At 46.1% G+C, this 26,625-nt stretch overlaps 13 protein-coding genes across 13 annotated transcripts; 10 read left to right on the top strand and 3 right to left on the bottom strand.

The window, feature by feature from the left end:
* Positions 1-79: 79 nt before the first annotated feature.
* Positions 80-1,556, top strand: N7495_000265 (putative C2H2 transcription factor (Con7); the record flags this gene model as incomplete). The annotated part of the gene is made up of 3 exons (XM_057202935.1): positions 80-625; positions 818-998; positions 1,231-1,556. The coding sequence occupies 3 exons, from the start codon at positions 80-82 to the stop codon at positions 1,554-1,556; spliced, it is 1,053 nt and encodes a 350-aa protein (XP_057067008.1).
* A 2,991-nt stretch (positions 1,557-4,547) lies between these two features.
* Positions 4,548-5,593, top strand: N7495_000264 (bZIP transcription factor; the record flags this gene model as incomplete). The annotated part of the gene is made up of 2 exons (XM_057202934.1): positions 4,548-5,032; positions 5,101-5,593. The coding sequence occupies 2 exons, from the start codon at positions 4,548-4,550 to the stop codon at positions 5,591-5,593; spliced, it is 978 nt and encodes a 325-aa protein (XP_057067007.1).
* Positions 5,594-5,941: 348 nt separating this feature from the next.
* Positions 5,942-7,469, bottom strand: N7495_000263 (uncharacterized protein; the record flags this gene model as incomplete). Its single annotated transcript, XM_057202933.1, has 3 exons — positions 5,942-6,365; positions 6,500-7,020; positions 7,113-7,469. 3 exons carry the CDS (start codon positions 7,467-7,469, stop codon positions 5,942-5,944), a joined length of 1,302 nt encoding a protein of 433 aa, XP_057067006.1.
* An 804-nt stretch (positions 7,470-8,273) lies between these two features.
* On the top strand, positions 8,274-10,406 carry N7495_000262 (pentatricopeptide repeat-containing protein; the record flags this gene model as incomplete). Its single annotated transcript, XM_057202932.1, has 2 exons — positions 8,274-8,612; positions 8,679-10,406. The coding sequence occupies 2 exons, from the start codon at positions 8,274-8,276 to the stop codon at positions 10,404-10,406; spliced, it is 2,067 nt and encodes a 688-aa protein (XP_057067005.1).
* Positions 10,407-11,099: 693 nt separating this feature from the next.
* Positions 11,100-11,345, bottom strand: N7495_000261 (uncharacterized protein; the record flags this gene model as incomplete). Its single annotated transcript, XM_057202931.1, has 1 exon — positions 11,100-11,345. One exon carries the CDS (start codon positions 11,343-11,345, stop codon positions 11,100-11,102), a length of 246 nt encoding a protein of 81 aa, XP_057067004.1.
* Positions 11,346-12,287: 942 nt separating this feature from the next.
* N7495_000260 (uncharacterized protein) lies at positions 12,288-12,995 on the top strand (the record flags this gene model as incomplete). Its single annotated transcript, XM_057202930.1, has 1 exon — positions 12,288-12,995. One exon carries the CDS (start codon positions 12,288-12,290, stop codon positions 12,993-12,995), a length of 708 nt encoding a protein of 235 aa, XP_057067003.1.
* A 133-nt stretch (positions 12,996-13,128) lies between these two features.
* N7495_000259 (uncharacterized protein) lies at positions 13,129-13,362 on the top strand (the record flags this gene model as incomplete). Its single annotated transcript, XM_057202929.1, has 1 exon — positions 13,129-13,362. One exon carries the CDS (start codon positions 13,129-13,131, stop codon positions 13,360-13,362), a length of 234 nt encoding a protein of 77 aa, XP_057067002.1.
* Positions 13,363-14,597: 1,235 nt separating this feature from the next.
* On the bottom strand, positions 14,598-15,684 carry N7495_000258 (HNH endonuclease signature motif containing protein; the record flags this gene model as incomplete). Its single annotated transcript, XM_057202928.1, has 3 exons — positions 14,598-14,931; positions 14,999-15,405; positions 15,460-15,684. The coding sequence occupies 3 exons, from the start codon at positions 15,682-15,684 to the stop codon at positions 14,598-14,600; spliced, it is 966 nt and encodes a 321-aa protein (XP_057067001.1).
* A 1,221-nt stretch (positions 15,685-16,905) lies between these two features.
* N7495_000257 (uncharacterized protein) lies at positions 16,906-17,649 on the top strand (the record flags this gene model as incomplete). The annotated part of the gene is given in 4 exon segments (XM_057202927.1): positions 16,906-17,019; positions 17,030-17,222; positions 17,270-17,520; positions 17,629-17,649. The coding sequence occupies 4 exon segments, from the start codon at positions 16,906-16,908 to the stop codon at positions 17,647-17,649; spliced, it is 579 nt and encodes a 192-aa protein (XP_057067000.1).
* An 81-nt stretch (positions 17,650-17,730) lies between these two features.
* N7495_000256 (putative MFS transporter Seo1) lies at positions 17,731-18,582 on the top strand (the record flags this gene model as incomplete). Its single annotated transcript, XM_057202926.1, has 1 exon — positions 17,731-18,582. One exon carries the CDS (start codon positions 17,731-17,733, stop codon positions 18,580-18,582), a length of 852 nt encoding a protein of 283 aa, XP_057066999.1.
* Positions 18,583-19,407: 825 nt separating this feature from the next.
* Positions 19,408-21,044, top strand: N7495_000255 (xenobiotic compound monooxygenase, DszA family; the record flags this gene model as incomplete). The annotated part of the gene is made up of 4 exons (XM_057202925.1): positions 19,408-19,515; positions 19,563-19,751; positions 19,801-20,048; positions 20,111-21,044. The coding sequence occupies 4 exons, from the start codon at positions 19,408-19,410 to the stop codon at positions 21,042-21,044; spliced, it is 1,479 nt and encodes a 492-aa protein (XP_057066998.1).
* Positions 21,045-21,402: 358 nt separating this feature from the next.
* On the top strand, positions 21,403-22,512 carry N7495_000254 (Yip1 domain protein; the record flags this gene model as incomplete). The annotated part of the gene is made up of 4 exons (XM_057202924.1): positions 21,403-21,490; positions 21,570-21,984; positions 22,048-22,197; positions 22,263-22,512. 4 exons carry the CDS (start codon positions 21,403-21,405, stop codon positions 22,510-22,512), a joined length of 903 nt encoding a protein of 300 aa, XP_057066997.1.
* A 575-nt stretch (positions 22,513-23,087) lies between these two features.
* Positions 23,088-24,868, top strand: N7495_000253 (Ran-binding domain-containing protein; the record flags this gene model as incomplete). The annotated part of the gene is made up of 3 exons (XM_057202923.1): positions 23,088-23,127; positions 23,209-24,755; positions 24,812-24,868. 3 exons carry the CDS (start codon positions 23,088-23,090, stop codon positions 24,866-24,868), a joined length of 1,644 nt encoding a protein of 547 aa, XP_057066996.1.
* Positions 24,869-26,625: the final 1,757 nt, after the last annotated feature.

Raw genomic sequence — 26,625 nt, 5'->3', positions numbered from 1 at the left:
CGTCAGATTGTGGCAACGCGCTCGCATTTTCTGTTCCATTATTCTACATCGCCGCGACTTTTCCCGCGATCTCCTTTTTATGGACCGGCCCACCTCCGAGTTTGCACAGTCAGGTTCGCACCCACCGTCCATCGCAAACGCAAACGCAGCTTCTGAACCTTCCGCAGACCAGACTTCCACTGCTCCCAGCTCGCACTACACCAATACTCCTCAACCAGATCCTCGGCCAACCCCTCAGTACACTCCGCAACCCGAGGTACGACAGGACTATTTACCGCGTCTTCCTCCATACGCGCCCGCATCTCAACCTGGTGCACCCGCCGGTATGGCCCAAGCGACGAGTGCGAAAACCGAACCCTTTTCACCAATCTCCCTGTATTCTAACCATGTCGTAGATTCCACTCTGCCGGCTACTAGCCCACCTTACCCCCCTCCCTACTCCCCCTATCAACCGCAGGGACACGAAATGGCGTACCAAGGCCACCAACACCCACCGCACCAGATGTACGGCGCTCGTGGAGACTGGCCCCATACATACGCCCCTCACCATCCTTTGCCGAACCCTTACACTCCTGCTGCTACGGTTAGTTCTGCCTCCCCTGTTGCCTTGGCAGGGTTTCGCCCTGTTCAAGCATGTTTTTGACGATTCTTGGATCTTCCATTGTCTTGGATGATCCTCTGATCTCGACTTTTCGCCTTGTGTCACCCAAGTCGCCAGGGATCGTCAAAAACAACGCAATTTTATTATTTCCGGTCACTCGAAAAAAATGTGATCCGTTTTGAGTGTTCTTTTACTGACTGTTTATTCTTAATATAGGTTTACTCGTTTGTTCCAATTCCTGGTGCTCAGCAGAACAAGCGACCCCGACGCCGATACGAGGAAATTGAGCGCATGTACAAGTGTGGCTGGAATGGATGTGAGAAGGCCTACGGTACCCTAAATCACTTGAATGCACACGTGACAATGCAATCACACGGCGCAAAGCGCACTCCTGAAGGTTAGTGCATTGTTTTATTTTTTTTCTCTCTGCGATTCCAACTGTCGCAAGTGGCTGGATTGGGTTAGCGCCGGCTGTAACCTGCGCTAGTGAGTTACACTAGATTTCGCGGGGCCGCAGTAGCGTGGCCGATGGGAGGTTATTCTTCATCCCTTCCCGCTTCTTAACATACCTTTTTGACTTCCTTCCCTTTTTTACATTTGCTTCGGACAAAACTAATTACTGCTCACAGAGTTCAAGGAAATTCGCAAGGAATGGAAGGCCAGGAAGAAGGAAGAAGACACCCAGCGCAAGGCCGCTGAGGAACGTGAGCGTGCTGCCGCTCAAGCTGCACAGGCCAACCAGGTCGATGCTTCCGGTCCTTCCGACTCTCAGCCTGGACAACCCTCGGCTTATGGTGGTGGTGTTCGTCCTCAGCTTCCTCCTCTTGGATACCAAGCTGCAGAATCCCAAGTGCCGAGTCAATACGCCCCTGGTGGTATGGTCTATCAGAACTACCCTCCCAATTACCCTCACTCCCCCTACCAGAGCGGTCCTGTGTACCAGCAACGTGAGTAATCAGCAACTAAAATACGCCTCTTCTGTGGATCGACCCAATCGGGATTCTTCTTTCTTGGCTTCCCAAAAAACGCTTTGGCCTTAGGCTGATGATCTCGCTACGGCAAACCAGAAGCACACACGGCCAACTACTCGCATTAATTTCTTAATCGACTCTTTCAACGCCGTGGAACGGACTTCGCATTTCTTTTATGTCTTTTTTTTGTCTTCTAATCACGATATCCCCATTGCCTGTGACTCACGTTGACTATACGGAGCTGATTCCGATTCTCTTTCGATCCTTCCTTTCGCCTATCCAATTCTTTACCTCCATGATACCAACTTTTATGGCACCTAATCGAATCCAGAGAATTGCTCTGGCTTTCCCCTCGTCCTTGACACTCTTCGACATCAGAAAGAAAGCAAGTACATTCACGAAGATATGATACACACTATTGATCTTTCTTCTGCGAAACATGTGCCGAGGATATGGCGTCAAGTAAAGGATTGGTTGGGTGGATTTTTGATGGCTAAGGCCACAGTTGATAATGATTCTTTACCCCTTATGTGCTCGATTCTCCACCAGGTTATCTCCCAAAATTTGGGGCCTTCTTCATTTATTATGGGCTGATACCGCGGATATTACTTTCCCTTTACCCATTCTCTTTTCCTTTTCCTATTCCCTTTTTGCTCTGTGGTGAACTTGGCCCATCTCGCCGTTCTTCTCTCTTTCGCTACTACCCTTCCCTATCTCTATCACTATCTCATATCCCTACTCCCCCTTCTTTAACGTATCACTTTCTCCCAAGCTTCGACTTGGAATTCTATCTTGTGCATTATCCTTATCCTCCTGTTTTGACTGGTAATATCCTCAAGTCTTTCATGCTCTAATCTACTTTCACTGTACATAATCACTGGCAATAAGAAGGGCAGTAATGGAAGGATTAACAAGTCATCCATCAAATCTAGGGAAGAAATCGCTGTGGAAAAATTACCCAAGTACCTAGGTGATGAGTGGCATAGATTTAACTATTACACGTAGTAGTAAATAGCTAGTAAAGCAGCTAAATAACAAGCCAAGAAACTAGTATCAGGCCTTACCAGTAATTTTCCAGAGACTAAGAATTCTTAGTGTAGGGCCCGAAACCTTGGATAAAAAGCTTAAAAAAGAAAATGCTCAAGCTAAAACGAATCCGTTAGCTTTAGCTTGCTTTTGATCCACTGCCTTAGCTTTAGCACTTGGTCTCGGCAGCTAGTTCCAAAGTTCGTGCCCGTTATTAAACTAAAATGTCACTACATGTGCAGGGGCCAGCAGGGTTCATACCGTGGAGATGGCACTAGCGTGAAGCTTGTCAATGAAAATTTTGTCTAACGGGTCTTATTTGCGAGGTCTTCTCATTTTAATAGGGATTAGTTATAGGGTAGCTTTAGGATAATTTTGTTAGAACTTCTTCAACCAAATCTTTTACAGAAATGTATGAATTACGTAGTTGATTCATACCGAGGTAGAAGGGAATACGGGCAATGCAAGTCAGCAATTCTACATGTGCCAACAGATAATCTTGAAGATAATTTTCAGGAACTTGTACTGACCCTTGCATGAGATGTACAAGTACAAGCCACATCCACGTCACCGAGGGCTGAACTAGGTACAAGCCAAAATTTAAGCGCGTGGCTTGCATCGGATCCATGCATAGGCCTAGAGCACGTAGTAAACAATGGAAGATAGTTAAGATATCAGCTTATAATTTTAAGATTTGGACATCAAATTTGCTCAGAGACTTCTATCCACTGGACATGACATGGCAGCAAATTCAGCTTTAGAAGCGAAGCCTGTATTTACATGTATTCCGTGTGGTCTGTTAGTATCAGGCGAAAACCCTAGCCGGATCATTCCGTCTAGGGCTAAGTTGAAACTTGAGCTGAGGTACGAGGTTCTTCGCTAATAATACCACAGGAATGTGACAGCGGCCACAACGGGAGTCTGACCAGGTTCTCCATCGTCTTTATCTCAGCAGGCTAATTTGGAACCTGACTGTACACAGTACTGTACTAAACAGATAGTGTGAACCTAATCTCGTCATAGATTCCCACCAATTGCATTTAACAAGAAGAATAAGGTTAAAGAGATGCAGATACTGATAAGCTAGTATTTAAAACGGCATTAGGCTTTGTAGGTACTAGGCCGACGCTCCACATAGTGTACTTGAAACTGCTACTCCCGAAAGATGGATCGTACTCGACGTCACATGTTGCAATTTGTTTCAGGAATTCACCCTTTTATCTTTCATCCACTTTTCATTTACGAACCGTCGTATCATTCTTGTAAGCTAAATCTAGCTACTCTCATTTAGTATTCTATAACACTGCTCAAAAGTAAGAGCGGCATAAGAGCAAAGCCACTGGTCACTGAGGACGTTCCATAACTACCTGTAGGATCTATAAGTACCTACTACCTAGGTACTTCATACTTAGACCTCAGATAATTGACAGCTCCAAATCCGGAACCGAACTAACGCATATCTGGAACCGTTCCTGAGAGTACCGAAGTTGAGGCCCCGGGAGCTAGTAGTATGTACGCGCTTGTAAGGGTGTTTGGCGGGCCGCTGTGCTCCATCAACACCAAACTGTTTAGGGTATAGTGTTACGGCTATGCCCGGTCCATATTGACTCTATCTTATCTGGCTTGGCAGTTGGTGATTCCTTGGAAGGTAAATCTTAGTATATTCCATGGCATTTGATCCTGGGAGGTTTACCAGCGGGCTTCACAGATTGATGTGTAATCTACTCTTAATAAATAATTCAAATCTTGTCTGCAGACATCTTTCAGATCACTGAGATCAATGAAGTCAATAAGAACGGTTATGGTACTAGTTAGTTATCTACTATTTACCAGACTACTACACAAGATTTATGCACCGGATAAATAAATAATCCGAGCAATTGTTCGAGACTACCTTTGTGACTAGGTACTTACACCTAAGCCTATAACAGCTGCTAAATTAATTCAAGATGCCAGAGCTATCCTCAACTGAACGGAAAAGGCTCCGAGATCGTCGGGCACAACAGAATCTTCGTGATAAGAAGTTGCGCCACACAACAAAGCTTGAGGAGCAATTAGCCCACTGCGAGCAATATCACAACGATAAAGGGGTACAACAGCTGCTTGATATCATCAAAGGGCTTCGCAAGCAGAATGAAACTCTCCAAGATCGCCAGAAAAGCCTAAAGACCCTAGTCAATTCGTGGGATGGAGCACAAGAAATGATCCCAGATGATTGGAATTGTTCAAGACGGACACATCCAAAATCACATGATGAGTCTCTCAAACCTCCTATATTGAATGACTCGAACCCAAAAAGAGTAGTCAATTTGAATACCCCAACGTCACCGACAAGCACACCTCCACAGCTACATCCAAATACTAATTTATCCTGGAATCAACTCCCACTCTACTCTGATGACTTTTCTAATATTCAAACCACATCCTGTTTCTGGTTTGCCTATCCAGACCATATAATAACATGTCCTGACTCCCCCTCCCCCTCGACATCTTATATGGTAGCAAGACAAACCTACTCGCAAACATGATTCACACAGCCCTCTGCAGGCGGCCAATCCGCGATCCAGAAAAACTAGCCACGGGCTGGCTAGCCTACCATTTTACCAGATGGATATTTGCCCCAAGTCCAAGCACCTACAGCCGACTCCCTGATTTCATGCGACCTGTGCAGGACCAGTTACGGGTAGCTCATCCGCTCATTTTTGACCTTGTCTGCTGGCCCAGGATCAGACTGAATCTGATTAGGAAATGGCAGATCTACGACAAGAATCGTGATGAGCTGTTCGGGCTTTTTGGGTGTTGTGTTAAACTTCGCTGGCCGTGGGGGGAGAAGATTCTTGAGCGAAATGAGGACAATGAGATCACTACCAGGGAGGAGTTTTATAATGTTTTTATGAAGGAGGAAGGGTGGGGTGTCACTCAGGAGTTTATAAATCAATTTCCAGAGCTTATGGATGGGATTGATATTGATTCCCTTGTTGCTACGATGACTTAGTTGGGCTAGGCCGGGCTACTATGTTGATAAATTCAAGCATATGTAATAGAAGATGGAATTTGAGCTTCTCGAAAGGGTGTATGCTATATTCAGAGAAAGTCAATTTTACCGAAGAGAGATATCCAACTTTGCAAACCGTTGAAATTATGTGACATCCATCTAGGCAGTTTCAATTCTTGTCCTCCAAATCTACAGGCCACCTTTCTCGAATCGCCTTCCCATACTTACTGAAGACAATGGGAATTGGAACAAATGCAAGAGCCAAAAACCCAAGCAATGAGTTCCCCCATCCTAGCCCTAATGACCTAAACATAGCCGGACCCGCAAGGGGTAGCAACTAGAAAAGCGTCAGTAAGAAGCCGAGTATAAGAATTGGAAGCAACATACTGCGCCAACAAGTGATCGCGATGCCGTCAAAGCGGCATTCGCCGATGCAGCATATGCAGGGTAGCAATCGATGATATAGGTCTGGATAGGCATGAAAACACCCATCATGCCAACACCGAAGGGGAACATGCCGATAATAGGTACTATCCAGTGGACGTGTTTGTCGGCAGACCAGCCATACCAGAAGAAACTTATGGGCAAGATACAGGCGAAGACAATCATTGTTGGAAGGCGCATTTCTGGCTCAAATTTTCCGTTATTCTGAGTGGTGAGCTTCGATACGATTTGATCATTTGTTAAAGCGACAAGCACTAAGCCGAGTCCGAATCCGAGTCCAATGCCTAGATATGCAAGGCCGGATAAGCCGATTGAAAAGCCGTAAACGCTGGTGAAGACGTCGGAGATTGTTGTGAAGAAGAGGTATAGAAGTCCATAGATAAGAGCCTGTTTTTATCTGTAAGTTTTGTAGATTCTGGAAAATTGAGTCAAATTCTTACCATGTAGACCGAAAGAAGGAACATAATGGGTGATTGTAGGAAGAGCTTTGCTGGTCTCACAAGACTCTGTTTCAGATGATGACAATCCGAAGCTGGCTCACGATTGAGCTCATAGGCACTGTGTAAGTCTGAGCGACCAAGGTCCTTAGCTAGCTTCGCCGTCTTCCATTTGATAAGAATAGGGGCATATGTCTCTTTATTGAGGACCTCAATTCCTATCTGCATGGTAAAACTTGCGATAAGGATGACCCAAAATATCCATCGCCAGCTAACATTTTCTCCCAAGAATCCACCAGCAATTGGACCGACAACTGGGCCCATTAGTGGTCCCATACTCCAGACTGCAGTCGCCCTTGCGCGCATCTCTCTTGGAAACAAGTCTGCGACTACACCAGCTCCGATGGTGAGGCAGGCAGATCCTCCTATACCAGCGAACAGCCGACATACAATAAGAGTTTCTATGTTTTTTGAGAGAGCGCATCCGATTTGCCACATGATAAAAAACCAGTTGGCGGCACTTAGGACTATGCGGCGGCCATATAGCTCGCTCATAGGTGCTAGCACTAGTGGTCCAAGCTAGAAGGGGAGATATCAGATCAGACAAGTCGAGAAAGGTATCGAAGCGCATTACTGACCGTGTATCCAAGTAAGAAAATGCTGACGCTGAAAGCAATAACCGTTTCATTTGTCTCATGAAAATCTTCTGCTACAATCGTAATCGCAGGTGAAAACATGCTTGAGGCGAGAGGGGAAATGAAGGTAAAGGCACTGATCAGACCAAGCAATGCCCATTTCTTGCTTGTAGCAAAGTTTTGGGGATTTTCAGGATCATGTTGACTTTCCCAGCCAACAATCCCAAGACTGATGTCTGTTACTGGATATTTGGGGATGGTAGCGATGGTATCTTCTGTGATTCCTAGGGTAGACTGCTTTTCAAGGTCCGGTTGTTCTAGAAGTTCTCTCTCTGCCTCGGGGATATCTGATGTACTCATGGTAAACCTTGGTGAGAAAATATTGAAATTTTAAAGTGTCTTAATGGAAATGAAAGAATTTAATAATTTTAACAGGTGAAAGCTGGGATCCAACTTTAAATAACCAAAAGCCCTAGAATATTTAAGAGTAAATAGATACATAGTAGATGATTCAGGGCTCCACTTTCAACTAACTATTGGCCAATCAAGCGTAATATCACTGCCCAATTAAGGACCGCTGAATCATTGCTTGTACGCCACTACTACTTTGTAGTGAACTAATACTGTTATTCCTCTTGGTAAATCTTATATTCGGGACTCGGTAACTCCGACCCCTAGCCTTATGCACAATGCACAATCTATAACTGCATTAGCTATCAACCAGTTCGGGTCTCTGACGGTCCGCATTGCTATGACTTGTTGCCTCAGAAATAGGGCTCAAATTATGCCTAACAGATAAGGGTGATAATCTAGCCTGATCAAGACTAGTGCCGCATCTCCGAGAAATTGTTGCGGCTGCGCGATTCTCTGGAAAAGCATCTCTACGGCCAGACATTCTCTGAATCACGCTTGAGTTGCACGGTGACTCAATTTTCAGAAATCATGATGTCGGCCCCATGCTCAGTCTTGGGCAGAACTCAACGCAGTCGAGTCCTGCAACGACTCTCACGTTCAAATATTCAACCACATGGACTGCGCACTTCTCTGCTAAATAACAGACTATACACCAATGCCTCCGGACATAAACAACCCTTCAATTCGAACGACGAAGACTCCTTTACCTCGGACAATTCTTGTCAGATCCCAGTTGGTCGTGGCAATAATATGGGACGGCATAAGCCCTCACGGATTCCGAACTACCGCGACAAAGACCACCAAAAGTTCAATAGGGAAGAAGAAGAAATGCTTATGGCGATCGCTTCAGGTTCAGCGGAATCACCCAGGAAACAGATAATGCGCATGGAGATGGACTGGCTGGTTGACCCTCGTGAACTGGCAAGTCGGGTCTCACAACTGCTAAAAGACCAAGATCTATCCAAGGCAGCAGCGCTTGTTCGAGAGTCTCAGAAACAGGGAGTGAAGTGTGTCGTAGCATGGAATTTCCTGATAAAATACTGCCTGGAAAAAGGGTATTCGAGGGTAGCCTACAAGTTCTTCAATGATGTAAGTTCAATTCATCTTTCAATCGTTATGTTAAAAGAGACATGCTGATTCAGTTTTCTCCATCAGATGAAAAAACGAGGTGGTAAACCAAATCCCCAGACGTTTACCGTCTTACTATCCGGTCTCCGCGATTGCCCGTCACGAGGTGAAAGTCAATATATCATCGAGCTTGCAGAATCGATCTATCGATCGATCTCTGCACCAAACTCTTCAGTCAAACTCGATGTGACACATATCAACGTCATGCTTTCGGTTTGCCAGCGGCATGGCGATATGGATGCAATGTGGCGTATTGCTTCAGATTTACCGGAGTCCGGAGCAGCATCCCCCGACATGACTACTTATACCACTATATTGGGGGCTATCCTGTTTGCTGCCCGCACCGATATAGAGAAAATGAAACCATGGCAGGTTGACGAGATCCTGGCGCGAAAGACCCAAATGGTTAAGGAAGGCAAAAGGATCTGGGCCGATGTTGTCTATATGTGGACAAATGATGGATATGTCCTCGACGAGCAAGTTGTGAATGCAATGGCAATGCTGCTGCTTGACGGTGCCACAGAAGGTGACTTTTACGATGTGTTCTCTCTTTATCACCAGACTATGGGAATTCCTCTCTTTGCTAAGCCCCCAACCGATATTTCCAAGGATACTACCTCTCGGAAATACAAAAAGCCAATAAAATCGAAGTACGTGGACGAAACTGTTCCATTTATGAACGAAGATGGCCAAATGATCAGCCTGCGGCAGCATGAATCAGAGACCTTGAAAGTTGAAGATGAGGAGGAAGAAAACTTTGACTCCCTATTTGAACCTGTCGTTCCCGGAAACGAAAACCTGTCTTACATCAAACCTGGGAGTAAAGAACTTACTCTGATCGAGGATGCTTGTTTCAACATGACTCAAGGATCCGCAGCGGGTGTTGCTTATTGGAACCACCTAACGGTTGAGGAAACTCCATACCGTATTGATCCTGACAATCTCGCTATCAATCAATATTTGCGTCTTCTCCGTGTCATGCGATCGAGCAAAAAGGCTGTCGCTGTCCTACGCGATCAAATGATCCCATCCGGCCAAATTAGCGGCAAGTCTTTCCACATTGCCTTGTCCTGCTGCCGCCGCGACATTCAAAACTTTTCAGTCCTCTTGAATGCGAATGAACTTCTGCATCTTATGGGTGAATCTATGGTTCTTCCCGATCCTCGAGTACTCCAAGGATATCTCCAGTTGGTTGGAGCTCTCGCACAAAAACCCCAAATGCTCATGGGCCTGAAAGGACTTGATGTTAATATGAAACGCGGCGCTTCCCGCTTGGATACTCTGGGTAAGGAGCTGCAAGCGAAGCTTCGTTTGTTCACTCATGCTGCGCTCCGTCCCCACTTCTTAAAGCTTCATGAGGCCTTGGAAGGTGGATCGATACGCCAGGTATCTCATTGGAGCGCTGCTTATGAGGAATCTGGGCTTATCATGGCTCAGTCAGCTATCAAGGCCATGGCGTGGGTGCGATTGATGGTTGATGATGTGCTGGCTGTCGAATATAAGGCGCATATCTCGAAGGAGGCGCGTAAGATCCTCGAGGCTGATTCCAAAATGCTGCGAAAGTATTCAAACCAGGAACTGCTTGAAAGATTTGAGGGGAAGACTCTTCGACCCACTACGGCGCAGTGGAACTCATTCCGTGAAGGAAAAGCTGAGAAGTTTGACGAAGCTTCGAAGGAAGTTCAACTGAAGCAGACGAAAAAAGTCCAACCCGAAGAGCAGACGGAAGAAATCTTGGATGCTTCAAGGCATTAACACCTTAATTAGATAGATTGGGGAAATCTCCCTTACTCTTCCATCCTTCCATGTTACACAATTACCAAGAGAACACTTTTCACTCAGGATTTTCAAATCCCTATTGATATCCATGTACCTGTGTTCATTTAGCACGACGGACACTCTCCACTGACTCCAATCTATCAACACTAAAACACTTACGCTACTGCAAGGCCCTTCTGGTGGCCTTTTGAGGGCATCTGCACAAAAAGCACCCATTCACCTATCTTAACCTACAACATTTATCACTACAGAGCAAAAATAAGATTAAATAAAGTACCTATGTACTTCCAAGGTTCGCCTGCGTATTCAGCACAACTCAAGAAACATGGAAGACACAAGAAATAACCATTAAATCCCCATAATTCCCAATCCTCCAGGTCTGTCGAAACCCCCATTCGAGACAGTCAGAACTTTCTGAAAACCGAAGCAGTTAGCCAAGATGAAGTCTTCTGAAGTACATTGACCTGTGAATTATGAAATCCGGTTAGTTTTACTGTTTTGAGTTTAGCGCCCCAATACAACATTCTGTACGCCCTCTGTTGCTCTGGCATAAAAGCCTCCGTGATCTCTTCTTTCTTTCCTTCCTTCCTCATACCCCTCTCTATCTTGTACCGGAGAATGCCGCTCTATCCAACGCCAAGGTCGTTCTGGTCAATGTTGGCTACCACGTCATGTAGTCGCTCCCGGGAGCAGAAACATCGCGATGATCCAGGCCTCTGCATGGTCTTCTCTATCCGCATGACCTGAATCTACATTGCACAGCCCCTGGAGTCTCAGATCGACCCCGTTATTGTCGTCATCGTCGGCCTCTCCAGCCCCGCCGCATACAATTAGTGACCCTTGAATGCACGCTGCAATGATGCTGGCCCATAGCAAATATACCAAATACTCACCTAGTGTCAGCCCATGCTGCATTGTGAGGCCAAAAACCGCAAGGGTACAGTATAGCTAATAGAGATGTGGTTGTTTATGCGGTGGATCGTTGTTTGCGAGAGAGACCCTTTGGCATGTGAGGCAGAGCTGATGCCGAAGGTGTGTCTCGGGGCAGGATACAGTTTCATCACGCATATTTAAACACCCAAGCAGAATTGCCGGCGTGACTGACGCGACACGCACTCATCCCTCGCCCACTAGTAAAGCTCAGGGAGAAAGAAAAGCCTTCCTAGTCGGAAGTGACCAAGCGGTTTAGTCGAAGGAGTGAAGGCTCCATCCAGGTGTACTGGAGCACGACACTTACTAAATCAGGTTTATCTTTAGTAAAAGACCTGGACCAGTACAGTTGCCTGACCAAAATGCATGCCAGTAATCTTGAAGATAGTTGGGTCTTTGTCACCAACATAATGGCGACAATGATTTCATCCGCGGCATCAGAATATCGATCACCGCTGCGAGGCAGTGTTCTTTCGAGTGGGGGGATCGACGGGAGAAATCGAAAAGCCGTCAAGAGATTCCCCCAAGTTGAACTAAGGTGTGTCTCTTCTGTATAATGACCTCGGTCGTGACCTCGTTCCCTATTGCTACAAGCATCGCTCGGAATACGCTGGGGGACTACTAAATAAACTACATCTTTTCTAAGATGCATATATTTCGGAGTCATTCTGATCTTGTTCTGCTGGGCGGTGTACTTAAGGTCAAAGGGCGCTTGTGATACAGTTAGCGTGCCCAAAGTGTACTATTCCCAGTCTGTCTTTCCTTCTACAATGTAGTTTCCCCATGCTCCAGAATCAAGACTTTCCAGTTTCTCATTCACGTTTCCATTTCAACACTTGGTAAAGACTCCAGTCAAAAAACGGTCAGATCATCCCTGGTATCTCAGTTTTCTTCCCTTTTTCTGTACTCTCGTGTCTGCGTTCCAATATGGCCTACCGGAATACTTCAGTATTCTCGTCGCCTTTTGCACTCTCTTCACCGCCACAGTCGCCCAGAAAGCGACGGCATCTATTGAGAGAGTCCGATGAGACCGACGGAATGATCTCCATTGAGCAGTACCTTTACCGCGGAGACCCTTTTCGCTCAACGGATATGGCAGTGGAACTGCCATACCCATTGATCCTGCAGTCCGCCCCTGCTGAGATCACCACGAAGGTCACGTCGTTGTATGAGCAAATACGCGACATACTCCTTGATCATGGGTTCCCCGACGCTAGCTACTTGCAAGCTGCAGTCAACACTGTGACCAAGTTGGGGTACCATTGGGACCCCCAGACCGTCCTTCGTTTGTCATTCGAATATGTCGGCCTTGAGTTCGTTGAGCCTCCAACGCCCCCTAAACGCCTAGGACCAGCCAGGGATGCCATTGTAGAATTCCTGAAGAAAAATGGAGTTCTGATTCACGTTGAGATCATCTTTCCTGACCATGCCTTCATGCCTTGTTTATTCAACCTCTCACCTACTGATCCGACCTTATCCAAATACCGACCAGTTCAAACTTGGGTGCTGGATTACGCTACCAGAGAATTACCCGAAAGCTGGGTATCTGTTTCTTGCTTTGGCGTTGGAAGAACTAAGGAAAAGTCGACACCATCCATTGTCGTCCTCTTTCAGCCGGCGATTGTCTGCGGCTGAAAGAGGACGACAATGGATGGTGTCGACTTTTCCTTAGTTCTTCCAACGCCAAAGCAAGAAACAGATACACAGCAGCACCGATCTTTTCAGATACCATGGCCTTTTTATGAACTGCATGCCGAATAACGAAGATATGCCGAGAAACCAAGACGGACAAATATATTATCGGCTCAAGGGAGAACAAATGCTGAACTTCGGGTCACTTGTCCCCGACGGCTATTACTTCAAATTTGGGCGGACGACGGGAATCACTGTTGGCAAGTGTTGCAGCTTGCAAGTTTGTGTGAACTGGGCAATGACCTCAAACGTGCGATGGGATGAGGAGAAAAAGGTGGTCGACATGAACACCGTCCAGGTAGAGGGATGAGGCATATTGTCGTCAAGTGGCAGTTCTTGTCAGGCTGGTGACTCGGGCGCATGAATCTATTCGTTTGACGGATCGGTTTGCACACTCCTCTATGCCGTTGCTACTCCCCTGGTTGGCCAGTATGCCAACCAGCAGATCGCACTATGCACGCCGATGGATCAACTTCAGGAATGGGTCTCGGAGAAGACGGGCGGTTGCACCCTGGAAATTCCTTGTTAACTTGGTTCCACGCTTATCATTAAGATGACTTCGATGTGTTGGCGAAAAGCCTCTCAAGACAATGAATTATATTAATTACGGAAGCCTGGCCTTTAGCTTACCACGTCCCTGGTCTTCTCACTTTCTAAAACTCCTCTCCACCCTCTTTTCATCAAGTCTTTCACCCTGTGATTGCGCTAAATAATTCTCTATTTCTAGTGTAGTTTTTAGTGTAAGCCCTAGTTTGTTAGATAAAAATGCAGCATATTAGTGTACATAAGCTTTAAAATGGCTCTATATGAAGGCCCGTTACAGCTACAGCAATTACTGGTCTATAGTTATTTTCCTCCTTTAGAATCAATCGTGAGTAGTATTAACCTTAACGAGTCGGCCTCGGAGCGATCGCGTACACAAGCTGCTATTCCATGCAGACCCTTACTATGTATAACTTACCATTTAGAATAGCCAAGATTAATGACCAGGAGTGGAATCTGGAAATACGAGCCGCAAGGTTCGCGAGGTTGATTAGGGGGTCCGGGGTAGGAGAAGAGAAGAGAACTGGGGAAATGTGAGCACATAGAGAGAGGGGCAATAAAGGAGTAGCTTATAAGCGCCCAACTGCGCAGGACGAAGGGGGGCGCCTGGATGGCACTGCATAGGAGCGCCATTTTTGGCGTCGTTTTGGAATCCAAGTTTAAAATCAAGTCTTCAAAAGAAAGTGTATCCCATATTATTTACTGAAGCCTCTTCTCTTGGGACTATATTGGCGACTTCAGGATAGGCGAATATGCTCTATAAACGCTGACACGCAGCCCATGATGGCCCTAACGAGGAGAAATACTACATGGAGCTGAACTACCCATTGAACCCGGATTCGGTTCAATAATGAAGATACTCCATTTGAGTGACAGGAAATTGAGGCGAAGTCAAAATACAATAGAGTCATAAAGGACAATTGTCATAGGCCATGGCACAGGAAAAAAAGAAAGAAAAAAAGACCGAAAATCGAAAATCGAAACCAGAAAATGATATATTCCTTAATCGTCAACTTCAATCAAAGGAGCCCAGCGGCGGACTATTTCTTCCGTCGTGACGTTTGGTCCCATGTTCCAAGTCTCCTGGACTGCATTGCTGCAGTGGGTTGGCTGGGTGCTTGTAGACCCTCTTCCTCCAGTGGTGGTATTTCTTTTTCTGAGCTTCCTTTGAGACCCTCCTGTGGTAGAATTTCTCTTTCTTGGGGTCTTTAGGGTCTTTGGAGGGCGGCTGTCATTGATGTCCTCGTCCTCAACTCGGTCTCTTTTCGGGATGTTTGTTTTAAATCCTTCAAGGTCATCTAACACCCACTCTGCGTCGGAGTATAAATCTCGCAGCCTGGACAATTGTCGCGGTACCTCTTTTCCTAACCGGTCGATTCGGATGCCTGAGAGGGGCCAAAAACGCCGCTCTGATGGTAGCTATGGGGGCACCATGCCAAATTTTTGGCTGCTGAAAAATTTCCAAGTCTGCTCGATCAGTGGTTGGGAAGTCCTCCCAGAGGAAAATGGCGCGGAACAAGCCGCTGTTTGTACCCTCGGGGATGACCCCCTTCTGGACCTGGTGGTCCCTGTAATCTTCCTTCGTCGGCACCGTCCGGGCAATAAGAGCTCCATATTTCTGGGCTTGGAAGCGGGCCTTCCGATCTTCGACTTCAAAGTCAATAAAGTATTGCAGCTCAGAAAGGATGATTATCACCCCGGGGTCGATTCTCCGATCAAAGGCACGATGGCAATTGCAGCATAGTAAGATGGCATTGTGTAGCGAAGTTAATCCAAAGTTGAACAGGCTTTTTTCGAGCCAAACAGAGACCTGTTGATCTGTTAGCTTTTAGGAGGAACAGGAAGACAGGAAATGATTACATACCTGCTGGTCTTCTTTCGCAATAACATGGGCCACTTGAACGGCCATCTTCACACCGCATATCCAGCAAACGTTGTTGCAGAGTTCTTTTACCTTGAGTCCAATTGTATATGAAAATTTTCCCGAATCCTGACTCGACTGTGACAGTGATTTATTGCTTAAGGCAGAAGCAGTTAAGGCAGGCGGAGGCATGGCGGCTCTATCGCGAATTTCTTTTGGTATAACCATGATCAGTTAACAGTAATGGGGGTGATTCTATGATGCTTAGTACTTACAAGGAACCTATCTCCAGGAACTAGGCTGATTTTTTCGAATAGGGCTGTTATTTCCTACTATGTTCCTTCTAAGTTGAGCGAAGGGAAAGTAACTATATGGGATAGCGATAAAGGTAAAGATAACGTCCAGCGTGGTACCGAGTAAACCTAGTAACTCTTTATGAAGAATTATAGCGAACCTCTTATTACTATGTATGTGTAATTATAATAGTCCTCGGCCTTGAAGAATTTACTAAGCTTCACTTCATATTGATAACAGCCTTTTTTATCGTCTTAAAATCTTCAAATACTCCATTCACTAGATCCATGATGTATAAATGATGGCGGATTTATGAATTATTGCTTGCAGTTAGTTTGACCTTTCTAAGTTTATCTTAAGAAACGTAAGGCCTCGAAGCGAAGTAACTTAGGATAGATCGAGGATACTTAGGTAGGAAATTTGTGGTCTATCCTAGGTGAAATTTGATCGGACGATTTAAATTTTCTCATGATAGCTCGAAGAGAGGAAAACTTATGGTCCATCCCCTAGAATGTAAACATTGGCTTGGTCCATGGGTGTAAGGCCTGAATTATCTACACATAGAACATCCATACATGTAAGGACCTCTGGTCAAAGTGCTGGCTTAAAAAATTAGATTTAAACGATCAATCTCCCACGAAATCTCCGGAATAACGATTTATTGCATGGATGTCTTTGTCTACCATAATATAAATAAAAAATTCCCACCAAAACATTAAAGAAAAGGTAAAAAGAATTCCCAATCACCCAAAGAACTAAAAGAAGAATAGGAAGGTTCCAAAAGCAAGAAAAGGCCAGGAAAAATTAAGGAATAAAAGAAAAGGGGAGAAAGAGAAGAGGTTGAAAATGCCATTGAGGATGAGGGTGAAAACCTCGAAGGGACTGGGCATGTCTAATGAAGGTACGTAAGCCGTCGAGGTCAAGGGGAAAGAGAAAGAGTTTCAGCCTAGGCGGCCAAGCTCCGTTGAAAAAGCTCATCGGCATCTATACAGATCCCGGATTTTATTCGCTATTCAGCCTGATTGGAGCTGGTCCTTTGCTCCACTATATGTAAACTACGCAAATCCGCAGTCAACTCGCAGATCACTGAATACGCGTGCCGGCCTTGAAAGTACTTCGGTATTTCTCCGAACCCCTCTTCATTCCTATCACGCAATGATAAACCGAGTGGCATCTTCAAGCTCCCACTGGGTGGGACCTCGGGACGAGCATCTATTGTTGAGCTTTATATTCGATGAAAGAATCGCTACAATTCACACCATGACCAGCGTTAATTCAGATTGTCTCAAGCTACCTAAAGACATCGACAGAAATGACGCTGCTCCAACAACGGAAAAAATGGTATCTGCCCAATTGGTATTCAGCCGTCGATAGCAAAGAGGAGAGGAAATTGATTCTCAAGTTGGACTTGTTGATTGTTCCCTACGCTTTTCTCGCCTATTGGACAAAATACCTTGATCAAGGGAATCTTAGTAAGTTGATGTTCAGTCTTATCCTCTCAGTGCTAACAAGATACTAGATAATGCATACGTCTCCGGGCTCAAGGAAGACTTGAATCTTCAAGGCAATGATTTAGTTCAACTGCAAACTTTTTACACTGTCGGAGCAGTAGTGGGGCAACTACCTTTTTTGTATTTGTTTACAAAACTCCCGATGCATTGGATTATCCCATTGATGGATATCGCATGGGGCATTTTTACTTTGTTGCAATACCGAGTTACAAGATATGCAGAGCTGGCGGCATATCGCTTTTTAGTTGGATGGTTTGAGGTAAGCGATGAGTCTGATTTGTTCAAGAGAAGAGCTCTAATGGATCGAACTTAGGCCGCTTTCTACCCCGGAATGCATTTTATATTTGGTAGATGTTTTTCTCTATAGTGTCTACAAATTGATCGCTGACGGTTTCCAGGCTCGTGGTATCGCAGTGATGAAATTTCCCGCCGGGGAGGTGGGTTTTATGTTGGTCTCACCCTAGGTACAATGACAGCAAGTCTCATCCAAGCCGGAGCATCCAGTCGCCTAGATGGTGTCAATGGTCTCGTAGGATGGAGATGGATGTTCATCATATGCACGATAATCACCATCCCAATTGCAATTGCAGGATTCTTCCTCCTTCCAGGCACGCCCGAGAAGCCAAACAGACTCATTCTCAAGGAAAAAGATATCCAGCTGGCCAAGTCCCGACTTGAGCGAACTTCACACTCCGTCCAAGAAGAGGTACTCACCTGGCGCACTTTCTTGAAGATAGGTCGCAATTGGAAATTTTGGGCTTTCCTCTGGCTCAATATCTTCTTCTGGAATGGCAGTATTAATAGCAGCAGTGGAGGTTATTTGCTATGGCTGAAGAGTCTGAAGAGGTACTCTACCAGTCGACTGAATGAGCTTTCAGCTATATCGCCTGGCCTGGGCATTTTCTATGTCCTCCTGATATGCTTCGCATCTGACTTGTATCTCGGCCCTGCTTGGGCGATCACCGCGGCACATGTATGGAATTCGATCGGGTGCATCATCTTAATAATCTGGGATGTACCGGAGTCTGCAATTTGGTTTGCTTTCTTGACAACTTATTCCGCAGTTGCCATGTCTAGCGTACTTTACGGCTGGATCAATACCCAGCTACGTGCCTCGTCTGTTGAGAGGGCCGTCACTCTGGTTATTGTCAACATGGTTGCCCAGTCGACTACTGTTTGGACACCGCTGCTAGTCTTCAAAACGGTCGAGGGACCGCGGTTCACAAAGGGATATTCTTTTGTTCTTGCCAATGCCATCTGTCTGATTGCACTGGCACATGTCATTCAGCACTATGTCTCTCGAGAAAAGTATGTGGAATAACCTATCTTGATGTGACATTTTCTAACAATGTTTTAGCAAAAATAAAGCAAGCAATGGAGGGGAGGAGTCGACAAGCGATGGCTCGAGTGATATTGAAGCTGGAGTGGATCAGGTGAATACAACAGTGGGCAAGGGGGTCTAGCCTTACAAAGTCTCAATGTTGTGTCTACAGCGTCATAGATACTAATTTTGCGGTACATGCATATGGCGTTTTACGGAAATAACCTTGAAGGCCTGAAAATTAAATGATTCATATTCATTCATTTTAATCTATCTAGATAGGAATCTAGTATTCATTTCGCTCTTGTGTTGTACTTCTAATGTTGACAAGAGCAGTGTCACGCCATCTCACCCGGGATGGTGAAAGATTGTATACTTCAGCCCCTCAATTCGACATTTAAGCCAATTATTCCGATTAATAGTTCAAGAGCAATGATTTAGATATCCATGTATGGTATCCATGCATTATTCCAAACATAGCAACTTTAAAAGTCGGGGCTGCCCCCGGTTGTAAAGGCAGGTGTTGCGCTTTATGTGGAGACAATTGCGAATGCTTCGGTTGCGATAAGCTAGGAAGCCCTGGTCTAGTCCCTCTTGCAACTCAGAGATTATTCGATTATCTGATTATCTACGTACGATGGCGTGAGATACACGTTCAATGCGCAATATACATGCCATGCATGCGGGGGCTGAGGGGGACTTCTCTCCGAGTCTTTGAACCTATTTAGACGGTGCAGTACCAGGTTGCGCGTTCGATTTAAGTTAAGCTGCGGAATTTTCTCTATTGAATTAATAAAGAAGCATATCAATTCAAGAATCACAGTCATGGGAGATACTAGCATAGCCAATGGCCATGAAAATGGCAAGAAACAAATCTTGATTAATGCATTTGACATGTCAACGGTTGGTCATTTATCTACAGGCCAGTGGAAGGTAAGCCAGCTACTTCTCGCAAGTATGGCTCATGTTGACAATTTCAGAATCCAAAGGATAAATCGGCAACCAAGCGCAAGCTCGATTACTGGATTGACCTGGCAAAACTGCTTGAAAGTGGTGGTATCAATGCTCTGTTCCTTGCAGACACAACTGGAGGTTATGATACATATGAGGGTAAGCTGGACGAGTGTATTCGCCGTGCTGCGCAATGGCCAGTGACAGACCCAACAATTGTAAGTGCCTCAAGGATAATGCAGAGGAGAAGGAGCTGACTGTCTATAGCCCATCTCTGCAATGGCAGCTGTGACCAAAAACCTCGCCTTCGGAATCACGGCCTCAACTTCATTTGAGCAGCCGTTCTTACTCGCGAAGCGCTTTTCCACTTTAGATCATCTCACTAATGGTCGAGTGGGTTGGAACATTGTCACTTCGTACAAGAAATTGGCTTTCAAGGCTATTGGTCTCGATACCCCAATTGAGCATGATGAGCGGTATCTGCAAGCTGATGAGTACCTCCGGGTGCTTTACAAGTATGTCATTACCAAACTAAAACAATCCACTCACGTACTGACCTGGTTTTTTCGTTTTTTAGACTTTGGGAGGGTTCCTGGGCACCCGATGCACTTTCTCCCGACCCAGAAAACGACTCATATGTAAACCCTGATAAGGTCCGCTACATCAATCATCAAGGAAAATATTTTTCTTTGAATACACCGCACATTGTCGATCCATCTCCACAGCGAACACCGTTCCTTTTCCAAGCAGGCACGTCGCCAGCCGGATCGGCCTTTGCATCCACCCATGCCGAAGCCATCTTCGTCTCATCCCATTCACCAGAGGTCCTGCGACCTAAGATCGACAGGATTCGAAAACAAGCTGCAGAGTTAGGTCGTGACCCTCAATCAATCAAGTTCTTCGCCACATTCACACCCATAGTGGGAAGAACGGACGAAGAAGCCCAGGCCAAGTACAAGGAGTTGCAAAAGTACGCCTCGGTGGTCGGTGGACTGGTGCTGTTCAGTGGCTGGACAGGTATTGACATCTCAGGTATCCCCCTAGATCAGGAGATTACTGCGGCAGACTCCCTAGCAGCCGGCAGGATCACCAGCCAACTTGATTCCTTGCTCAAGACTAGCGAGTACATTCCTCGCTGGACACCTAGAGTCATTTCTGAAAAGGCTGCCATTGGTGGTCTTGGCCCTGTAGCCATTGGAAGTCCTACCACTGTTGTGGACGAGATGGAGCGATGGGTTCGTGAGGCAGACCTTGACGGTTTCAATATTGCCCATGCTACCACTCCAGGTACCTTTGAGGATCTGATTGAACTGGTCATTCCGGAGCTGAGAAAACGTGGTCTCTACCCCGAGCTGCCAGCTTCTTCTGACGAGCCACTCACTGCCCGTGAAAAGATTTTTGGGAAGGGACAGAAAGAGCTTCGAGCTGACCACCCAGGCAGCCGGTACAAGTATGATGTGTATCAGGAGGACCCACCATTTGTCAAAGAGACTGAAAAGAAAGCTTTGTGATTTCAGCCGGCCGCTATCATTTTTAATTAATAGCCATGGAATCAATTTGCTCTTAGTGAGTACAAGAAAAGAGTAAACAGTTAAATCAAAGTATGAGCCATACATACTTACCGTAAACATAATACACATGTGACAATTTTAAAGTGACTAATTACTGGTAATATTACAGCCTGGTAACCAGCGGCCCGGGATATGTAATGCCACTCTAGCCTTTCCGGGATAGTTCGACCCCATCAACAACTGAACTTCATACCAGTCCTCGAGTGCATCGTTCTGAACAAAACACGCTGCCAACCAGGGAATGCTTTTGTTTTGAACCTTCTAACCCACGCTCACCTAATCACATACCTACAAATCTATGGCTAGTGTACAGTACGGCCATCCTAATGGCGACCTGCATGACGACGAATCCCTCTTTGATGATGATCTGATAGAGGCCGACGATGGTATGCTCTCTTCCCAGATTCTCTTCAGTCTAACGCCCAAAAACCCCTTATATTGTCAGCTAAGATTGATTTCCTCTAGCGCTCGAAGCCGAGGACCCCCTACACGATACCTCCGATACGGCGCCTCTCCGAGGCAACATTGAATCCGAATCAAGCTCGAGAGGTGGACGTGGAGCTGGCTACAACCAATACCTGACCTCCACTATTCCTGGCGAAGACCGTCGCGCGACACAGAATACGATTGATGAGCCTGTCTGGGCAACACTGTCCCGCGACCTGGTTGCCGTTTGGGAAAAGATGCGCCAGGTGCTGTGGCCCAAGTACCTACTTGGAGGCATGATGCAGCGCGGCGGAGGTGGCATCGGCGGTGCTGCCGAGAGAGGCGAGATTGCTGGATTCGGTCAAAACCTGCGCGGGCTCGTTGGGCGCTGGCCGGATGCCGATGTGGTCCTACAAGGTGGTATGAGTGATGGGTTGCGAGACTGGGATCTTTGGTAAGCTACCTATCCCCATTTTATGTCGAGCTTGGGTTATAAACTGACTGTGTTATTGCTTAGGGGTCCTCTTGTCTTCTGCTTGGTTTTAAGCTTATTCCTATCTCTCGCAAAGGGAGATCAATCATCCTTGGTCTTCTCTGGAGTGTTTTGTATCGTTTGGATCGGAGAAGCTGCTGTTACTCTTCAGATAAAGCTTCTTGGTGGCAAAATGTATGCTTTCCCCCCATCTTTTATTGCCATTGCGCGCCATACTAATAAGACAACTCAATCTCTAGCTCTTTCTTCCAGTCAGTCTGCATAATCGGATATACCCTCTTCCCAATGGTCATTGCCGCCATGCTTAGTGCATTGCGCCTTCCTACAATCGCCAGAATACCGGTCTATCTTGTCCTCATGGCCTGGTCCATGGCAGCGGGAGTCAGCATTTTGGGAGGTTCTGGTGTTTTGCGCAACCGTGTAGGCATTGCGGTTTACCCGCTATTCGTGTTTTATGTCTCGATTGGATGCCTTTGCTTCATTAGTTAAGTGGAAGCTTATTGCCTTCCGCTTTTTCCTGGACGTTTCTTGTCCCGACGCGATTATTTGGACTATCATATGAAATTACAGCGCGCAAGTGTATACTGTTTTGTTCTTTCTTTGGTCTCGTAGCAGCGCTATGCATAGCCGTTTCTGATAGAAATGGACGATTATCATGTCAATTAGTTTACGGGCGCATAAACTTCCAGTTCCCTAGTACTAGGGCTCTCTTGCTTCAGTATCATTCAATGGAATTGATCCTCTTCTACTCAATTCATTTTTCCATTTACTCGGGGATGATAGACGGGCGTTTGTCGCTTTGAGCGCAATCGAGTGCGGGGACGTAAGCGGTGACCACGACAACAACCTCCACTTCAACTTCTTCCACTTCGACTTTCCAGTTCCAATTCGGGCATTTTGATTTCCACCCACTTTTTCGTTTGAATACCGCCTTCTCTTCTTGCCGATTATTTTTGCCAACTACTTGTCAAGTTTAAACACTCAAACAGTTTCCACTTTCGACATCCCAGTGCACCGAAGCTTTCTTCTACTCTCTCCTCGAATACCAGCATCACTCTTGAGAGATGACTGGAATTTCCCCCGATATGCCTGCCAAGGCTACTAGTAAGTATCTCCACTCACTCGCTACTCTGTACTGAGTCAGCTTGTTGCCTCGCTTTTTAAATGCTCACATATCTCAATTAGCCAAGAAGCGATCCCGCGATGAATCCTGTGGAGATGACCCCGAAGATGTGGGAGCTCCACGCAAACGATCTCGCGAAGCTACTCCGGAGCAAGTCGCTCAATCTGAAGCCACCCAAGGACCTCTCAAAGCCGGCAACACCAAGAAGCGATCCCACGAGGACTGCAGCGAAGATGATCTCGAAGACGGCGAAGCCCCACGCAAACCACCCCACGAAACCACTCCTGAACAAGTTAATCAGTCCGTAGCCGATTCTACCAAGCCTGCGACGAGCGAAGATACACGCTCAACTGCTACTTCTGGTTCTACCTCGCATTCCAAAATCGTGAGTATTACTCCTACAAGCCCAATCATCAAGCTGGAGGCACGCGACAGTGATAAGGAAGAGGGAATTGACCCCTGGACCTTGGACAACTACGAGCATGACTCGGACTGGGAGACTATCTCGAATGTCTCGACTATCGCCGACAACGACAAGAATGTCTTACCTCCTCCCGACTTCCAATCGACTAACATCGAACGCCAGGCCTCCGATTCTATCAAGCCCGAGACGAGCGAAGACACAGCCTCTGTTCCTGCTTCTGATTCTACTTCGCATCCTGAAAACGTGAGTACTCCCCCCCACCCTGTTATCAAGGTAGACATTAATGAAGAGGAATCCCAGGCGGCCCCGATACCTACCGAAGCTCCCGACAACGGATTTGCCACAAGTGCATTTGCCAAGGCAACATCCAGCTTTGCATCTGTCCCGAAAACATCTGCATTCGGTACCTTTGGAGGCGGATTCTCCAGTGTGGGCGGCGGTTTTAAATCCGCCCCAGGCCTCAGTGGCGGTGGCCTAACCAGCTTCGCAACCACCGACAAGCCCACATTATCCAGCTTTGCTTCCCCGAAAACATCTGCATTCGGAACCCTTGGAACTGAATCTTCGAGTGTGGGCAGCGGTTTCAAATCCGCCTCAAGCCTCGGCAGTGGTTTGACCAGTTTCGCATCTAACGCTAAACCCACATTATCTAGCTTTGCTTCCCCGAAAACATCTGCATTCGGCGCCCTTGGAACTGAATCTTCGAGTGTGGGAAGCAGTTTCAAATCCGCCCAAAATCTCACTGGCGGTCTGACAAGCTTCGCATCTAACGCCAAGCCGACATCATCGAGCTTTAGTTCCTCAAAAACATCTGCATTCGGAACCCTTGGAACCGAACCTTCGAATGTGGGCTGTAGTGTTTTATCCGCTCCAGGCCCCAGTGGTCCTGAAACTGGTGAAGAAGGCGAAACAACTATCTTCACGTGCAAGGGGAAACTATACCACTTCGTCAACAAAGAATGGAAGGAACGTGGCTTCGGAACTTTCAAGGTGAATTCCCGAGAGGACGATGGAAAGAAGGCCGTTCGCATGATCATGCGGGCAGATGGAGCTGGTCGTGTGATGCTCAACAGTCCTATCTTCAAGGGCATGGGCTTCGGTAATCCTAAGAATGAGGCTCCCGAAGGCCGAAGGGTGTTCTTGACGACAACAGAAGAGGGGAGCCCAGTGACCCTGCTTCTTCGGGTGAGTTCCATCTTCCCATTATCCAACTATATTTCAGTCCTAACTTTTCTTTGCAGACTGGAAGCGAGGCCACGGCCATGGAGCTTTTCGAGGTTCTAGAGGAATTACAGTGATGAAAGCCTGCAAGGGCATGATTATGAAGCAATATTATTACCCCACCAAACAAGGGCATACTTATTAATAATCAAGTATCATTATCCCAACTCAATATTATTATCCGAACGAACAGTGGCAAACATATATCTTCCAAGGTTAATTCGCATAAATTCAGCCGAAATGGCCATATTGAGCTGTTTGCATTGTCTCCATATTGGCAGCATGGGTTTTTTACCCATCTCACCAAATACGACCCTACCATCCCAATTGACTACCACCAACAACGCCATATCGACCCTATCAGCACAAATTCGACCATAACCGACAGAGAATAACTAAGCTCTAGCAGACACTAGACTTCTAAGCACCCGCCCAACCGAAATCCTCCATACCACGAGCCAACTCGACCCAACTCAGACAACATCCATACGGCACATCATACTCCCCCTACAACGTAGATAGAAGCTGCAAACCCCAAGAAGAAGTCAACAAAGACATCTCAAAACTGACAGATTACTCTTTTGTCTGAATCTACGGCACAGACTGCGGCCAAGCAAAAGCCCTAGCAACAGCAGCACGTTTGTACTCCATGCAAAAAGTCTCAAAGCCTTCGACGAAGCAGCCACACTACCAAATGGTAAAAAGGACTGGGCCATCTCCCATACAATAGTCATCGGCAACGAGCTAGTCAATAGCAACCTGCATTCTCCGGTTCGTTATAGTAAAGTCCCACCAAACAGGGCATAAATGTAAGAATTAGAGTCCAAGGGCTACCGTAAAGAAGATAAGAACTAATATGAGAAGGCTACCAGAAGACAGGTGTGTGTGGTATCCCATAGGGCTCAATTCCACTAGGGTAATTGGGAACAAGAACAGTTCTTGGAGTCTTCGAAGAGTCCGAAGACCTCAGGGAATAAGTAGGCATTTCTCAAGGGTACTTAAAAGTCCCGAAGATTCGAGAATAGCACGGTGTTCTGCCATTGTAACTTCGAATATAGCAAATAGAGCCTTCAGCTCAGTTTGGATTTCATTGGATTCTTCCATTGTTATTCTGCGTCCAAATTTCCTAAAATTATTCTACTTTTCACATTTGTGAAAGTTGCCTTATCCAAGTGTGTCCAGCCTTCGAATAAGTTTGGGATGATCCAAATTTCTTCAACCGAGCCACAAAGAGTTTTACTGGCTGCAATATGTTCCAGACGGTCAAGGCCTTCACGTGTGAGAAGAAGCAAGATTCTTTTGAAATATCGTGTTGTAGGCTTCTAACGTGTTGCAGTGTATTTGGCGGCAAGTGATGCTGAGCGCTTCCCAATCCTGAGGCTCTAGATACTCACAGATACGAGTCAAAAGCTCTAAAGGCAAGATTGTGATTGAAATTTTGCGTTTATTTGTATACCGAAAGATGTACGATCGGTAACCTTGAATTCGTATGTGAATATTGCTAAGGTTGTTCAATGAGGGAGGGGAACGGGCCGACACCGGAAATCCCGTAGCGGGTCCTCGGCAAACACGGTAACTTCATGTCACTTTACGTACCGGCTTATGATACGGATAGCACAATCCCAGTTACAGCATGAAAAACCATCGTTTTTAGATCTTCGTACTTATAAAACTGATTAAATTTGATCAGATTTAAGAAAATATCATCTAGGAAAGTGTTAATCTATAACTATTTCTCAGACCTTGAATCTCTTATCTGACTTTCGATTCTCTTAATCTTAATTGGAAGACATGGGGATAGAAGCCTTAACAGGCGTTAGGCAGTAGGACTAGC

Source organism: Penicillium taxi (assembly GCF_028828555.1).
Source record: "Penicillium taxi strain IBT 34144 chromosome Unknown utg000001l_segment0_segment0, whole genome shotgun sequence".
In the NCBI taxonomy this organism is placed as follows: Eukaryota; Fungi; Ascomycota; class Eurotiomycetes; order Eurotiales; family Aspergillaceae; genus Penicillium; species Penicillium taxi.
Note: the sequence above shows the minus strand (reverse complement) of the source record. Positions and strands in the feature narration are given on the sequence as shown.